The 15899-nt window shown below is 49.2% G+C and overlaps 6 protein-coding genes across 6 annotated transcripts; 4 read left to right on the top strand and 2 right to left on the bottom strand.

Annotated features, from left to right (window-relative positions):
- Positions 1-2108: 2108 nt before the first annotated feature.
- N7478_001551 (ESCO family N-acetyltransferase) lies at positions 2109-3381 on the top strand (the record flags this gene model as incomplete). The annotated part of the gene is made up of 2 exons (XM_056917766.1): positions 2109-2140; positions 2208-3381. 2 exons carry the CDS (start codon positions 2109-2111, stop codon positions 3379-3381), a joined length of 1206 nt encoding a protein of 401 aa, XP_056783377.1.
- Positions 3382-4027: 646 nt separating this feature from the next.
- On the top strand, positions 4028-5583 carry N7478_001550 (uncharacterized protein; the record flags this gene model as incomplete). The annotated part of the gene is made up of 2 exons (XM_056917765.1): positions 4028-4064; positions 4220-5583. 2 exons carry the CDS (start codon positions 4028-4030, stop codon positions 5581-5583), a joined length of 1401 nt encoding a protein of 466 aa, XP_056783376.1.
- Positions 5584-6019: 436 nt separating this feature from the next.
- On the top strand, positions 6020-7004 carry N7478_001549 (uncharacterized protein; the record flags this gene model as incomplete). The annotated part of the gene is made up of 2 exons (XM_056917764.1): positions 6020-6087; positions 6194-7004. The coding sequence occupies 2 exons, from the start codon at positions 6020-6022 to the stop codon at positions 7002-7004; spliced, it is 879 nt and encodes a 292-aa protein (XP_056783375.1).
- Positions 7005-8189: 1185 nt separating this feature from the next.
- N7478_001548 (translation initiation factor 2A) lies at positions 8190-10531 on the top strand (the record flags this gene model as incomplete). Its single annotated transcript, XM_056917763.1, has 5 exons — positions 8190-8214; positions 8325-8394; positions 8461-8532; positions 8596-9233; positions 9324-10531. 5 exons carry the CDS (start codon positions 8190-8192, stop codon positions 10529-10531), a joined length of 2013 nt encoding a protein of 670 aa, XP_056783374.1.
- Positions 10532-10941: 410 nt separating this feature from the next.
- On the bottom strand, positions 10942-12405 carry N7478_001547 (uncharacterized protein; the record flags this gene model as incomplete). The annotated part of the gene is made up of 1 exon (XM_056917762.1): positions 10942-12405. The coding sequence occupies one exon, from the start codon at positions 12403-12405 to the stop codon at positions 10942-10944; it is 1464 nt and encodes a 487-aa protein (XP_056783373.1).
- Positions 12406-13578: 1173 nt separating this feature from the next.
- Positions 13579-15589, bottom strand: N7478_001546 (uncharacterized protein; the record flags this gene model as incomplete). Its single annotated transcript, XM_056917761.1, has 2 exons — positions 13579-15469; positions 15531-15589. The coding sequence occupies 2 exons, from the start codon at positions 15587-15589 to the stop codon at positions 13579-13581; spliced, it is 1950 nt and encodes a 649-aa protein (XP_056783372.1).
- Between the last annotated feature and the right edge of the window lie 310 nt (positions 15590-15899).

The following is a 15899-nucleotide window of genomic DNA, read 5'->3' as shown; positions in this document are numbered from 1 at the left end:
GTACTTTGTTTTCCTCTCGTGAGCTACTAAAATTGATTTACCGATTTCGGCGACCTAGGGTGATCTTCCTCATGATGGGTCGGAGTCCGCGCCTCCGAGCTTATTCCTGCACGAGGGTGCAGTGATAGGCCGGTACCTCCCGGGGCTAAAGAGACAATAGATTGCATTGCTTCTACAGGATTCCAAGATTCTACGGAGTATAGAAATCCATGAGAATGACGATGACAGCATGACCGAGAAAATGACCAATAAAGGATTTTATCTGACTCTAGTTACCATCAACTTGAACCTTTCAAGGTTCTACTAAGGGTGGAAACAACGATTTCTTCATGAGAAAAGGTATACTAAAACTATAATAATCATCATATTGCATCTGGTCCGCTCCAAGTCAGCCCCAGGGCCCCATGTGCTTGGTATATATATGTAATAGAGTCAGTCACCCATTCATGACATGCAATATACTGTAAACTATTGGTATCAGCCATGCATCATATAGAATAAAGATGCAAGAAATGCAGGAGGGGCCAAATCCTGGGGTGATACAAGAAGGTCAGCCTTGTTCAGGCGCGTGTCCAGGTAGAAAAGAGAAAAGAGAAGAAAGAAACCTTGGAAAGCCCCCACTTCTCAAACGGTGACAGATCTGACTATCGTGAACGCGAGGAGATCCCTCGTGCAGCTGAACCTGTCAAACTAGAAGTGGCAGTGATCGGGGGGTGGTTACTCTCTTCCCCCCTCCTCCTTCTTCCTCCCCCAACTTCAAGATCAGCCTAGACCATGCAAAGCTTCATGACTATACCTTGTCCCCTGACTGGTTGAAACAGGCCAACTTCGCCACCACGGCTGTCTGTCTTTCCCCTAAGCTCTGAACTCTACTCTGCACAAGCAGCCCTCTGTATGCTGCACAGAGACCCCTTCCCCATCGAATCGGGAGGGAACCAGTTTCTCCCCTTTTTTCGATTGGAGCAGCAGATTAGCAACTCGTAACTAGCCGGGGCGAAACGATGCGGTGGTTCTATCAAGCCAATCATGGTTCCTGATGATTCATCGTCATGGTTAGCGATGACCCAATCAGATCGGCGACATCAGTATTTCCGTCCAGCCTCTCCGTATTTCTCCTGAGAGTAATTTCCAAAAAATCACGCAGACTGACGATGTAAGTTGCGGCGTCGATCTTCATTCCCGCTTCCTTATACCTTACACCGGGTTGGCGGGGTGGCTCAGGAGATCATGGTAGCCTACCTCAGGCTGATGCCGATGTGTACCAGCCCTAGAGTAGTCAGATATACTATATACGGAGTGTCTTGGGGCCTCTAGAAGAGCCTCGCATTGACTCGATTGGGGCGAAATCCTCATTTAATTTCCCCGCGCTACGGCCTTGTCAAATCAGTATACGCGATTGGCTCTGAGAATCATCTGGCTGTTTTGGATAATACATTGTAGCTGGTGGCACCCGGGTGGATGTGTGCGTCGTAGAAGAAAGGGGGCAGAGAGTTAAGAGTTAGAGAGAGAAGGATAAGCCCAAGCCTCCCCCAGCCCAGCACAGTAGTTACGACATACCAAGGCATTCAGGAATTCTTATTAGGTAGCAAAGATCATGTTATTTCTCGAACTGAAAATAAATCTCCCTTTTCTTTCTTTTTTTCCCCCTTCTTGTTCGTCTCTTTCCTTTCCTATTTTTATTTTATTTATTTTCTGATCGAATTATCTCTCATTATTATCCTGTTTTTCTATATTCTCCCATCTACAGGGATATTACTCATTAATCCTCATGGTGGCGATTTCTTGGGTCTTAGCAGCCAGAGACGTTCCTTATTAAGAAGCTCACTCTCTCCACAGGGAGCTCTTTACGCCCTGTACTCCCTGTTTTACGACCAGAGAAGCTTATTTAGATTTTTCTTCTCACCTCATCAACCTCCTCAATTTCAAGCAAGGGATATTTCTCACCGTTGTAAGTTTAACTGCGTGGTCTCCTTGGAACAATATGACCTAAACCAGTTAGCGCCACGCGTGCGGTGGAACCGGTCGATCCGCCCTGGTAAATTCCAAAAAAAACCCCGTGTCAAGGGAAATAAACATCTTCTCACCCCGCTATTCATCGATCCCCGGAGATGCCGTGGACTGTGACCAATTCTTTTAAGCGGTATGTGACTGTCTATTAGGGAAACAGAGTGCAAGACTAACATCTCCATCCCTTTCTCCACAAACAGAGGCCTGATGAAAACATACGGAAGACCAACATGGCGCGTCTATGACGATGAACGAGCCGCGAAAAAAAGACGCGTCCAAGATGATAATGAGGCAGAAACAAATCTGCAATACGCGATTCGCGAGTCTTCCGCGGCCGTATTATCTAGCCCTTCGCGACGGAACTCCGTAGTCTTGTCGGAAGGCACCTTGGACGATATCGACGATCTTACCACTCCGCCCTCCTCGCCACCTCCCCGATTAACTCCTCCGCCAGCAAATACTCGCAAACCAACTTTTTCTTTTCTTAAGCGCAAGCATAAAGATGTCGCCACCGGCTCTCCGCTGACGGAGGTCAACTCCAATAGTGTGCGCTCCTCCGCGGATCCGCCCAAGCAGCAGCAACAGCAATCGCTGCCACAGAAATTGACGCCAAAATCACAGGCCCCACTGCGCCAGATGCAGATTGATTTGGGGAATGAAGTGCGCAAAACATGTGCGACATGTGGCATGGAGTATATACCGTCTAACTCGGAAGACGCGGCTTTACATAAAAAGTTCCACGAGATGAATTCGACAGGCGTGGATTTGGGCAAGGCTTTTATGCGCGCGAATGCATCGCGATGGGTATATGAAGCAACGCGATTTGATGAAGGTTACGTGGTTATTGTGGATCGCAAGGCTTCACCAAGTGCGAAGAATCAAGCAAAGAAGGTCCTCGAAGTGGTTAATAAGGAGTTGTCATCGCCTGAGATTGATGATGAGGTGCTTTGGAGTCAAACAGAACCTCCCAAACACCTTGTTAAGGACGAAAATGAAGAGAAGGTAGACCGGTATCGGGTTTTCTTGCATATGAAGGATAGCCGATGTGTCGGGCTCTGCCTTACTGAACGCATCTGGGAATCACGGCCTGTTATTCCCGGAGAACAGAATGGCGCGACTCACAACTCGTCGGTTTCAGTGAAGGATGAACTTCACCAGGCCATTGTTGGAGTCTCGCGTATATGGACATCTGGGGCGTCCAGAAGAAAGGGCATTGCGCTTGATCTACTGGACTGCGTGGTCAGCAATTTTATTTATGGCATGGAGATCTCTAAAGATCAAATTGCATTCAGTCAGCCCACAGAGAGTGGGAAGCGACTGGCTTCTAAGTTTTTCGAAGACGAGGAGACATGGCATGTGTATAACGAGCGTTGATGAACCTTGCAGAAATACAGAAAGGTACTCAGCATTGTGAATTCTTCATGGATTCTTGTATGGGGAGGTTGTTTTCTTCTTTTTCTTCTTCTTTTTCTTCTTTCATCAAGCACATGGGAACGGTGGCCGGTTATTCTCCCTTTTTTGCCTCTTTATTATATAGTATTATTCCTCGTCTCTGGGTTCGGGTCTATGGTCATGCTTCTACCTGGGGTGTTTGTTTTTTTTTCGTCTGTTCTTTTGTTCTATCACTCCATTTCGCACATTGTACTATATCTCATCCTTCGTTTCTTTGTGTCCTCCCGAGGCCATTTCTTGTGTTCGCGTTGACTGTTGACTATGTACTGAACAAGATCATTCGTTTCCGTCAAACCCCCGATCCCAACATTTGAAAAATTGCAACTGTTTTTGTATCATTGACTGGCTCTTCTACATTATTTTTTAGCCTACTTCGTACCTAGTTCGCACCGACGTGTAATGTTTTTGTATTGGGTTTGGCAATCACAGGTCTTTCCGGGAGTCCGGACGCTTCGATCGGAAAGCGGCGCGTAAGGAACCTGATGGACCACGAAGTTCGGCGGGGAAGAGGGGGCTTTCTTCCCTCTTCCATCCTTTAGGACGAGATCCCTCGCTCTTTCTCTCCGCGATGTCTGCTTTCAATCCTTTTCGTCGGAATCTGGACGGTGAGTATTTCTCCGCGATCCCTTTCGAATCCTCAATGATGCTTCCCCTCGTCGATGTGTGTACCCGCCAGGTCCCGATAAGACAGCGGGCTCTTCCCCCAACATCCCCTCACAATGACATTGAGTTTGGATACTAACGACCGAGTACGAAATAGGCGGTGCTGCCACTGCCACGCCTCCGATATCAGCTTCGGCAGCTCAATCTACGAATAACTCGTCCTCGAATCTGGCCTCGAATCTAACGTCCAATCCTCCCCAGCCTCAGGTTCTTCCTTCGCAGTTGCCTGATGACTACCCCAGAAAGTCGTCGTTATCACTGGAGATTCAGGAGGAGGATGACTCGACCTCCTCAGATGAACAAACAGCAGACCCATTCAATCCGGTTTCATCTGTTAGCGACAATGAAGACGATCAAAAACCCCAGAACTTCAAGAGCTCAGCTCCGGGCGATCACCCCCGAGCTTCCTTTGGGTCTACTCCACACCCAGCTCCATCCACGGATGGATCTACCACTTCCCCATCCGAAGCTCCATTAGCGACAAACGAATATTATAAACAGTCTACATCCAGCCTTACAGAGTCGAGTTCAGATGAAGATACTTCATCAGCGGTGAATCGGTCGGTCGGAGACTCTCAACATTATAAACAAAGCGCGCGACTCTCTAGCTCTGGCAATAAGGACAAGAAGCCTCCGCCGCCGCCTAAGAGTCATCATGGCAAACGCATAAATGCTAAAAGCACTCCAGCTATGGTATCTGCTCAATCGATACCTTCTCGACCAACTCACCGCTCCTCTTTTCATTCTTCATCCCCGGAAAGCTTTACATCGTCGCACAAAGCAAGCACACCTAATGCCAGCTCGGCCCAACGACTAGCTCCCGATTATTTCGCCATTCAGTCAGAAAACCAAGCTGCAGTGGCCTCGAATGGGTCACTGTCACGCAGCGACTCCCAGCATAAGCGCCCGCCAACACCGCCTCTCAGTCGACGGCATAGCCAGATGCACAGGTCCAAATCTACTCAGTCCAAATCGAGTGCCAGCCGATTGACCTTGTCCTCGGTGGATTCAGAAAGCAATGATAGTTCACAACCACCGAGTCCCGGTCCATCTACTAGGTCCGGGGCTTCGTCTCTTTCTAGAGATCGAAAACGTGTTAGCATGCCTCCTCCCTCTTCTGGGGATTTTCACCCTACCATTTCCTCGGCTGGAATATCAGACCATCTCTCACCTCCAAACAGTTCTCAGACGTCATTGCCTGGACGACGGGCTTCGTCCTATGGGAACTTAGCTACCGGTTCTTCCTATGTAGCACCACCTCCCCCTCCCCCTCCTCGCCGAGCACGCGACTCCAGCGCCCGTAGTCATGAAGGCAGGCCTGTGTCTCAGATGATCACTACTCAGGAGGAGCCATTGCCTCAACCCTCTAATGCTATTGATATATTGGCCGATCTTTCACGTTTACAGAAGGAGGTGGATGACCTTCGCGGACACTATGAAAGTCGCAAAGTCAGCGAGTAAAGATCAAGGGCGTCTTATTTCCCTCTTTGTTTTATTTTTCTATTATCATCTTACATTTTGATATTGATATTGAACAGCGAGATGACTTGTATGAATGAATGTATGAAGCTGAATTTCATCAATGGCCTTGGATTTTCTTTCAAATATTCAAATATTTCAGATATCGTGTAGTTGTGGCTTGGACTAAGTATTGATTGGACGGAGAGGGGCAACATGACGTCGCTCTTCGAAATGAAAATGTTCCGCTTCAATGTTCCAATGCCACTAAACCACTAAAAGCCTCTCCCTCCCCGCAATCTAACTTCCCAAAAACAAATCTTTGATTCTCACTCTCCGTGAAGCTTTTCTCACTAATAGGAACATTTCAAAGCTTGACTACATTCACTGATCGGACTACTCGAGTCACATTGTACTGACATCTTCGCATTCGAACACAATGACGACCCCCACGCTCATCAACTTACCACCACCTCCCTCGGACCCCGTCACTCCTGACATGGGACCGTAAGCTAGCCCCTTCCTTACTTCCTTCCTTTCTTCTCCGTCATTCAATTTATCTGGCAGATTAGAACATGGATGACTGACCTGGGCGAGGTGGTTTGGTGGGCAGAGGTACTCCCAATTCCGGCACTACGTCCCTATCTGCACTATCGACAACAGCCATCAAAGATGGACACCAGGGTCATTTCCCCCACGGCCGTCACGCTCATCATTCTTCCTCGGCTTCCATCTCCTCAACTACGACTCTAGAAGCTGAACGCGCCGATCGCATTTCCCGACTAGCTGGTCTGGAACGAGTCGCAACCGCTCGAGCTGGGGGTAATTCGCCTTCCAACGCTGCTTTGCATATGCCGCATACATCGGGCTATTTCGATAGTCCGGCCACTCTCAAGGAGCGGAGTACGGTTGGTAGTGCTAGCGCAACAGCTAGCATTGGTGGTCACACGACATGGGCTAGTGGCAGTGATGCCTTCGAAGCTGATAAGATGAGCGAGGACCCAGATGACGGTGTCTCGAGCGTCAGCAATATTAGTGATGAGGGTAATGCTAGCTTGGTTGGTTTTGGTGAGGGTGCTAGTAGCACTATCAGTGGTCCGACTTCACGTCCTCCCGGCATGAATCGTATGTCTTCGGGTGGTGTCAATGCTCGTCCGACTTCTATGGGAAGCTCGAATGTTAATCGGTCAAACCCCATCGCCTCCTATATCCAGCAGCAGCAGCTGTACAATACTGCTGATAGCCCTATGGATGTGCACTCCCCTGCTGGTTCGAATACTCCGGAACCTGTCTCGGAGGATGCGCGAATGGTCGACGGTATGACCTTTGACTCGGATGTGGTTGATACCACGGCTCGTACGCCACGGCTTGTGACGCCATCTAACCAGGGTATGGGTGGCTTTGAGGCCCCGGATCGCGAATGAAACACTTGTGGGAATCACGCGTGAGAGTGAATGACTAGACCAAGAAACCTAGATGGCTTTGTTTCTCTCGTTGAGTCATCCTGGTACTCATTCGCTCTCTCTTTTCTTCCTTTCTCTTTCTCTTTCTCTTTCTTGCGATTTATCGGTTTTGATGGTTTGACGGCTTGATTTATTTTCATTTGTCCCTGCTCTGGGTCTTCATTGACGCAGCATGTATTTCTATGCGGGGCGAGTTTTGGAAGACAACAGTATCACCAGGTCCTGGTGAACACGACAGATATGTACGGGATACGATACTCCTTTCTTTGTTTCTGCAGCTAAGCAACGATGTTTCTCTTTTTTTTTTTTGGTCTTTTATGTCTTTGATTGGTCTTGGGAAGGATCCCATCTGGACCTTGCGATGTATCTAGGTATTACGTGGCGTTGGAAAAACTGCCTTCTTTGTTAGGTCGAGGTCTTTGGACTACTTAATTCAATTCAGTTTCAATAAGAACGGACCTATATAGATGATACATTTCATATATGACAAAGATAATGTAAAATACGTCGTAGGTGAGCTCGAAGTATATGTAAAAGATGATCATGTCTAGGCCTATCGGGCGCCTAAATGACGGCATGCCGCCTCCGAGCTGAAGCCCGCTGCGCAATACCCGAATTTTCGCTTTCACTCTCTTCATCCTCCCCACCTCCCTCCCCTCCCACTCTAACCACCACTTTCTCCCCCCTCGGCTCTGCCCTCACTGCTGGCATTGACTTGTCTAGCATAGAAGACCAAGAAGATTCCGACTAGAGTACTTCGTTGCTCTTCGTCCGTTCCAATTGAGTTTCGTTTTGAGACTCATCACCTGAGATTCATCGACTCGCCACATCGCTGGTTATCCCCCAATTTGACCTTGTTCACCACACCGAACTTCTGCGCCTGAGCTTTTGACACAAATCGCTCGATACTATTATTCCCCGTCTACTCGGATTCTATTACTTCCGCAGTCGCTTCTTTTGTCTGCTCGCGACAAATAGACTCATCCGAATCGACCGGTCGGTGTCTTGTTTGCCTGGTCTTGTGCTCTCGTACTTCCGGGAAACCAGCACTTGAGAACATACGCTCTGCTTTCTCTTCCTTGAGAAACAGATCAACTTTGAATACTTCCTCGGGTGACTATTTCTATACAGCGATTTACATTCAATATGGCGGCTCCGACGCAGCTAGCTTGTGCGTTTCTACCCTTCCCTCAAAAAGACACACACAAGAAATATACCTTCGAGCTATTCGAGCTACCGAGGTACTTTTGTTTTAGCGACATCAACTAACTTGTTTTTCAGACCGCACCCTTAAGGGTGTCGGCATTATGGATGCTGCCCCTGTCTATGAACCTCTGTCGGGCTTTGAGAGGTAGGCTTCTACGCCAGTTTGTGGTTTTGGGAATTAAGAACTTGTCGCTGATTTTTGTCGCTATAGACCTGAGGGGAATATCCGCTGCAGTGCATACTCGCCATGCGGCCGTTACTTCGCATGGGCGTCTCCCGAAAGGTAAGCTTGTGAAACAGTCTTAAAACATTGTCTTGGAAATTAACTAACTCGGTGTCTCTACAGGGTCACCATTATCGATGCCTCGGTCGGTCAAACTGTCTCGACAATCCCCGCCGATAACGTGTTTGAGTTGGGCTTCTCCCCGCTCGGCACCTACGTGATCACCTGGCAACGGCCTACCAAGGACGACAACGGAGATGCCACGAAGAACCTCAAGGTGTGGCGTGCTGTTGAGTCTGGAGACGATCACACCGTCGTGGGAAGTTACGTCCAGAAGTCGCAGACAGGCTGGAACCTGCAGTACACCCCCGATGAGAAGCTGTGTGCCCGTGTCGTGACCAACGAGGTCCAATTCTACCAGAGCGACAACCTCTCGACTGTTTGGAATAAGCTGCGTGTGGAGGGAGTGGCGGATTTTTCTCTCTCGCCGGGACAGACCCATTCGATTGCGGTGTTTATTCCTGAGCGTAAGGGTCAACCTGCTGCTGTTAAGGTGTTCGTTGTGCCGCAGTTCAATGCGCCGGTTTCGCAGAAGAGCTTCTTCAAGGGTGATAAGGTTCAGCTTAAGTGGAATGCTTCCGGTACGACTTTGATCGTCCTGGCGCAGACCGAGGTGGACCGCACTGGTAAGAGTTACTATGGCGAGACTACTTTGTACTTGCTCAGTGCTAGCGGAGCTTTTGACTCCCGGATCGATCTTGGTATGTGTTTCCAAACTTTCTTCCCAGAAGAAAAAATGGGAAGAGATAGAGATATATTTTTCTGGTCCACTTAGACTAACTATTTATTAGACAAGGAAGGTCCCATTCATGACGTGAGTTGGAACCCCAACTCCAAGGAATTTGGTGTCGTCTATGGCTACATGCCTGCGAAGAGTACAATTTTCAACATGCGCGGTGTGCCCAAGCATACTTTCCCCTTGAGCCCCCGGAACACTATCCAGTTCTCTCCTCACGGACGATTTGTTCTGGTTGCCGGCTTTGGTAACTTGGCTGGTCAGATGGATCTCTATGACCTGGACCGAAACTACCACAAGATCGCGACTGTTGAGGCCTCCAACGCCAGTGTGTGTGCCTGGTCCCCTGACGGCCAGTTCATTCTGACTGCCACCACCAGCCCCCGCCTTCGTGTTGACAACGGCATTCGCTTGTGGCACGTCAGCGGTAGCCTCACTTACAACGAGGAGATGACCGAGCTATACGATGTTACCTGGCGTCCTCAGGGCGCTACCGAGATCCCACTGGGTGATCCTCTCACCAAGCTGCCTGTTGCCCACCCCTCTGCTACTGCCTATCTGGCCACGCGCAAGGCTCCTGTGAAACCCGCTGGTGCCTACCGTCCCCCCGGTGCTCGCGGCCAGCTGACCCCTCTCGCTTTCAAGCGTGAGGATCAGGGTGGTGCCGCTTTCGTTCGTGAGGGTGTTCCCGGCGCCAGCATGAACGGTTTCGGTAAGCAGCCTCGCCGCCGTGAGGTTCCTGGTGCTGAGCCTACAGAGGAGTATCTGCCTCCTGGCGCAGCTCCCGGTGGTGGTGTCCCTCTCCCATCAGGCGCGGATAATGAGAAGCTGTCCAAGTCCGCTGCCAAGAACAAGAAGAAGCGTGAGGCCGCCAAGAAGGCCCGTGAGGATGGTGTGCCGGACAACCAGTCTCCTCCCAATGCCCCCACTGGCCCAAGCCCAGACCGCAGCCGTAACCGTGGCAAGGCCAACGGTGCCCCTGTCAATGGAAACGGAAACGGTGCTACCAAGCAAGCTCCTCCTGCCCCCGCCCCTGCTCCTGCTCCTGCTCCTGCCCCAGCTCCCGCTCCCGCCCCCGTTGCTCCCATCGATTCTTCTGCCCAAGAGAAGAAGATTCGTGGCCTTCTGAAAAAAATCCGCGCCATCGATGAGCTCAAGATGCGCCTTGCTGGCGGTGAGAAGCTGGAAGATACTCAGATGAAGAAGATTCAGACTGAAGATTCCGTGCGCAAGGAGCTTGAGGGTGTTGGATACAATGGATAAGCATTGCTTTTGGATTCATGGTATTGGACTTAATACCGAAAGACTTCAGCAACTATGTTTGATACATAACATTTCTCTCCACTTGTGATTTGTTTATTTTCCCTTGCGATCATACTGCAGATAGGACGGAGTTGAGGGAGGTTTGGATGCATTTTCTTTCTCCTTTGGCTTTTGCCAAGCGTGCATGGGTTATCTAATCATCGCGTGTATATGAGTGCATTTACCCTCCCGTATATTCTCGTTCCACCATCCATCGTTGGAGCAAAGGGTGTAAAATACAAATGAAACCTAAATCGAAATCAAATTGAACCCAGACTGTACATTCTTCATTTCTCGTTTCTCATTCCTGCTGTTCTTTGTAGTTGAATCCAAAGTAGGTACATAGCTTCGTAGTCCTTCGTTGTCTTGGACTATCCCAAGTAAATGTCCGTTGGAAGGTCATGATACATTTGATAATCCAGATCAACGCTCCACTCCAACACAAAGACCTTAACCAATGCAATAATAGCCATTGGACTAAGTACCCCCAATTCATTTGAGGGGCTCTGATTGCTCCAAAATGTCGTCTTGTCCAAATCTGATGCCATTCCGTCCCACAATATCAGTGCAATATCCGTCACTATTCGGACAAGATCTGCTAAATCCCCACTTCCTGCCATGATAGCACCCATTGCCATGTTTCCCATGTCTGTTGTGACGAATGAAGAGTCCCATCCCCTTGCTTCTAACTTATGCGACCACGCGGTCACTGCATGGCCAAGCGTAGCTGCAAGCTTACCTCTATGTTGATCCATGCGTTCCTTTGCAAATGCAAGCAGGATATCCCGCATTCCACGATGTATAGACCATGATAGAAAGTTCCACGGTAGACAGTCCAAAGCTTCATTCAGAATAGCTGCCTCCGTTGGTCCAACATACAGTCTCACATCGTGGGATCCATCATACTTGTTAGGCAGATGCAGAATCGTTGCCCCATCTTTCTCTTTTTCACCGAGCTCATAATCCACAGTTCTCATGTGCAAATAATCCAGTTCGTCCACATTTCCTCCGGTAAGGGTGTATAGACGACTGCCCCCATGTGCACCTCGAAATTCCCGCGGTACATATCGAAGAACCCAGTTGCCTGATGTTTCCCGTCCGGGGAACGCACACATAAACTCATGCAAGGGCCGACAATCAATCACCCCCGCTAACATCTGTAGACACTTGTCTACTCTCTGTTCCACTAAAGCGGGATAAACGTCTTTCGTGAACGATCCCGACTCATGCGCGGAGAAATATACCCTGGCCTTATCGCCAATCGGCCACTCAACCCCCCACTGTCCAGTATAACATGTATAAAAAGCAAAGTACCCAGCCGACGTACTAGAAACAGACAAAAACTGCGCATTAACAACACATAGTAGCGTCATCAGCGTCGTCCTCGAAATAACCGTACACCTAGCAAGCTTATGCTGTACAAGCGGCTGCTTCTCAAGATCATCCCATCCCTCTCCAGACGAGGCACTAACATCCGTAATGGTGATGATACATTCTGCACTTTTGACATTGTAAAATTCATAAGGATTCAGACCAGGTTGAATGTTTCTTGTCTGTCCACAGTCCTGGTGTGCAGGTAAGTCCGAATGTATCACCGCCAGAAGCACTGACCATGCTGTGGGCCTGGATGGACGGACTAGCGGTTTCCGGCTCAGATGTACTGTTTTCTTTTGGCAGAGACCTTCATGGAGGGATGCGGTTATTCTTGGACCGAGGATTTGTCGCTTTTGATTTGTTTGTGTGTGGCTAAGTTGGGTTATTCCGAGTGCTGCTGCGAAGCAGGAGAGCCAGGGTATACTATCGGTGTTGATGGTGGTGATACTGGGTGACTCCATGCTTATCAGATCTATCTGGATAGACCCGGAGTCTTGGCCTCGGCGGGATACTGTATGATATCGCGCTGCGAGGTTTATGAGATGATGTTGGGAGCTGGTGGACTGAGGGAGTGATAATTCTAAGTATGTTTGGGACTCAGGAGATGGATAGTTCCTCGCTTGTTTTCTCCTGCTGTTTGGAAAATGTTTGCTCTACCGTATTTCGGATGCGTATGAGTCGCGTGAACGGACATTATTAGTCTTTCGCTACAGGATTCGTTGTTCGTGCCCAGGTGGGTCGGTGGTTGATCTTTAATATGGTGCAGGGGTTTCAACTTTATTTCGTATATGTTCGAAGCGTGTAATAATATCTATATGACTATTGCCAACTTTATCTGCTGTTTTCAAGGCTCTGAGTATCATATTGATCTTATGGCGGGCTTAGTTTGTCACCCACTCATCGCTGTCCACGCATGGGCCGGCATATACATTCTGCGTCAGCCGTCAGACGCTCCACATGAATCCATCCATGTCTAAGGAAAGGATGCGTCACATGCTCGGTGACTTGAGATTAATGGGAAGATGTTGAAGGACGAAGAGAAGAAATGCAATAAGACTTACAATTTACAGGCAAAAGATATAGTAGAGTAAATTTTTAGATATAGATTCAAGTTCATGAGAAGATACATTAAATTTGGGTTTATCCCCAGTACAGATTATGGCTACGTATGTTCCATCAATGCCAGTTTCACGCATTACATCTGCTCTGGACTGCGCACCCTTATACTCTCAGGGATACCAATGTAGGAGATTGTCCGAAGACAGATTGGCATCCATGAAAGTAGGTAGAGATAACAGGAGCCCCAGATACAAATGCTGGCGATGCAACATCCACCTAGCAGGTAGGCAGACATCGCATAAGATAAGAAGGCCGGCACATTGAGCACCAAGTTGATGATATTTGATATATCGCATCCGATACAGAGCTTATTAACTTCCGAAGAAGAAAATTTCAAGGCATGGATCTCGCCTTGCGCTCCACCTTACAGCGCGAAAGATAGTGGAAAAGAAGAAACCTAATAGATCGAAAGATAAGATGGTAAGCTAGAAAATCAAGGACACATCTTGCAGATTAATCGTCATTCGGAGCATGGGTATCATCTATGACTGAGTCTTGAAGTCCGATGTCCTGAATCAAGTAAAAATACGAGTTCGTTTGATAGGACTTCCCATGCGGAGAGATCCGGTCCCGCGAACCATGCCATTCAGCAGTCTCCCCATTCCTTCCACATCCAATTCACCTCGTTGCAGCTTCAATTGATCGTTTTCTGGAGCATCGTGCTTCACGGCCTCAGTTGCTACCACAATTTCATCGGACTCGACCAGGCGCGGGGCGAGAATCATGATCTGATGCTCAGCAGCAACCAACACATCGAAGGATTGCTTTTCAGCAGCCCTGGACCGGCGCAATGGAGCGGGAAGATGACTTATCGCCTGAAAGTTCTCACCCATCAAGTTCACATCCTGGAAGGGGGTCACTCGGGACCGGTTAGACGCGTCAAAGGTGCCGGTAGCTCGGACGGCATTGCGCCAGAGCGAAAGTAAACTAGGAATAACCGCACTCTGGCGGCCATGGCGCAGCAAGATTGACTCATCTGGAAGCGCTTCTTGGGATGAGTTGATTTGAAGAACGGAAATTTGGCCACGGAGAGATGGGCTGACTTCAGTTATTGACCCCTTCAGAAGGGTGTCCTCGCGGACCCGCTTAGTAGACGGTGTCATCGGCGCAAAACGTGGTCGATGTTCGATCTCGGATTGTGTATTGGTTGGTTGGGTTGCAATTCGACCACTCACGGTATAAGCAGTCAGAGATCCACCAGTGACTCCCTGGACACTGGTCTGGCGGTGCAGTGGACCCTTGGCAGCTCCTGGGCCTGCGCCTTCAATATCCCAAACACCCCATTCACCATCAACAAGGAGAACCATGACAGCCCGACCCCCAAGAACCCAGTTTGCATCAATGATAGTTTTGCGGCGAGGAAGTCCTGTTGGACCTTGTTCATAGCCGGGATACAAACTGATTAGCCATCGGCCTTCCGTGTCAATGGTTTCATAATCTTCGTGTGCACCAGAAGCCCGGCGCGCCGACTTTGGTGTCTTTTTGACGGAGAAGCATGAATAAATTTTGACACATCCATTATGGAAGGCAACTAGCAAATTAGCATGGCGGGCCGATGGGTACGTAGAGGGGTTGAACGCTATCGTTTGAGCTGGAGATGGCAGAAGACGCCGTTGGGAAACAATATCCTCCTCTGAGAGGTAGAAAAACCCAGAAGACTCTTCGCGAACGGGAATTCGATGTATCAAGAGCACACCGGATCCTTCAGCGGAATGTGTAGCCACAAGAAGATCCCAGCTCCCTGATCCTCCAACTCGGCTTCGTGATTTCCGGCGGTCTTGATCGTCTTCGGTTTCTTGACAGGTGAATGTGAGAGAAACACCACGGGGAATATCTTGGTGGGTGACACCTGCGTTAATGGCCAAGGATTGGACATGCCAGCTCTTAGGGTTGGTCTGAGCTGGGTGAGGAGGAGTAAGAGGGAGAGTCACAATGTGAGTTGAAAAGTCTGAGCAGACTGCAGCAATAACGATTGTAGTTTTCACAATAGGCGGGAATGGGTCGAGAGGTGAGCGGGCCTCGTCGGGAAGAACGCGAGGGATGGCGATATCTAACACGCGGCTCCCCAAGGGGATATCGACTTGTCGCAATATGGATTCGAACGGAAACGCAGGATCGACCTCACTCTCCTCCGGGGCAAAATCATATGTCGATTCTTCTTGAGCTGGAGTTGGTTCGGGGGCCTCATCCTCGTCGGAATCGATTATCATGACCGAGTCGTCATCGTTGTTTCCGCCGCTCTTGCCTGGCCGTGAAGCTTCAGGCTGCTTCAATTCCGAAAATGGTCTCCCTCCTCTCCATATAACTTTTAAGCCAGTATCGTTTCCGTAGATGATTATTGAAGAGCCATTGGGAGCTCGCAGAGGATACCCTTTCGCAGCGTGAATGCGATGCGGTAGCCGATAACTGTCGGTTACACGACGTTAATAGCCATCCCAGGTACAGTTCAAAAAGAAGGGAAGTTTACCTGAGCTGCAAGCCATCTTCTCTTGGCCGGACCAGCGGTGTCGCAGGGAATGAAGGCATTGTAGGGTCGATGATGTGAAGGACTTTCAAAACGCGGGCGCCGCAGGCACCGAAGGCACCGTATAAAGGAAGGTAATCCTGAGCTTGAATAGGTTGAGCTTAGAATCAAGCTGCTTAAAGGTTTGTAGTGTATCGCGAGTAATAAAGTGGAGCGTAGAGGTGGTTTCGGAGGTGGTTGTGTAGAGGGAAAAAGTTGTTTTGGCCGGAAGCAAAGTAACTTGGGGAAAGTCGATTCAGGCCGCGTTCCTGCGCGTCCTCCACTTGCAACATTCAACATTCAACAGCTCTTGACGATGCCTCCTGGGCCGAC

This window comes from Penicillium angulare (genome assembly GCF_028827245.1).
Source record: "Penicillium angulare strain IBT 27051 chromosome Unknown utg000002l_segment0_segment0, whole genome shotgun sequence".
Lineage (NCBI taxonomy): Eukaryota > Fungi > Ascomycota > Eurotiomycetes > Eurotiales > Aspergillaceae > Penicillium > Penicillium angulare.
The sequence above is the reverse complement of the archived record's forward strand: the minus strand, read 5'-3'. Positions and strand labels throughout refer to the sequence as shown.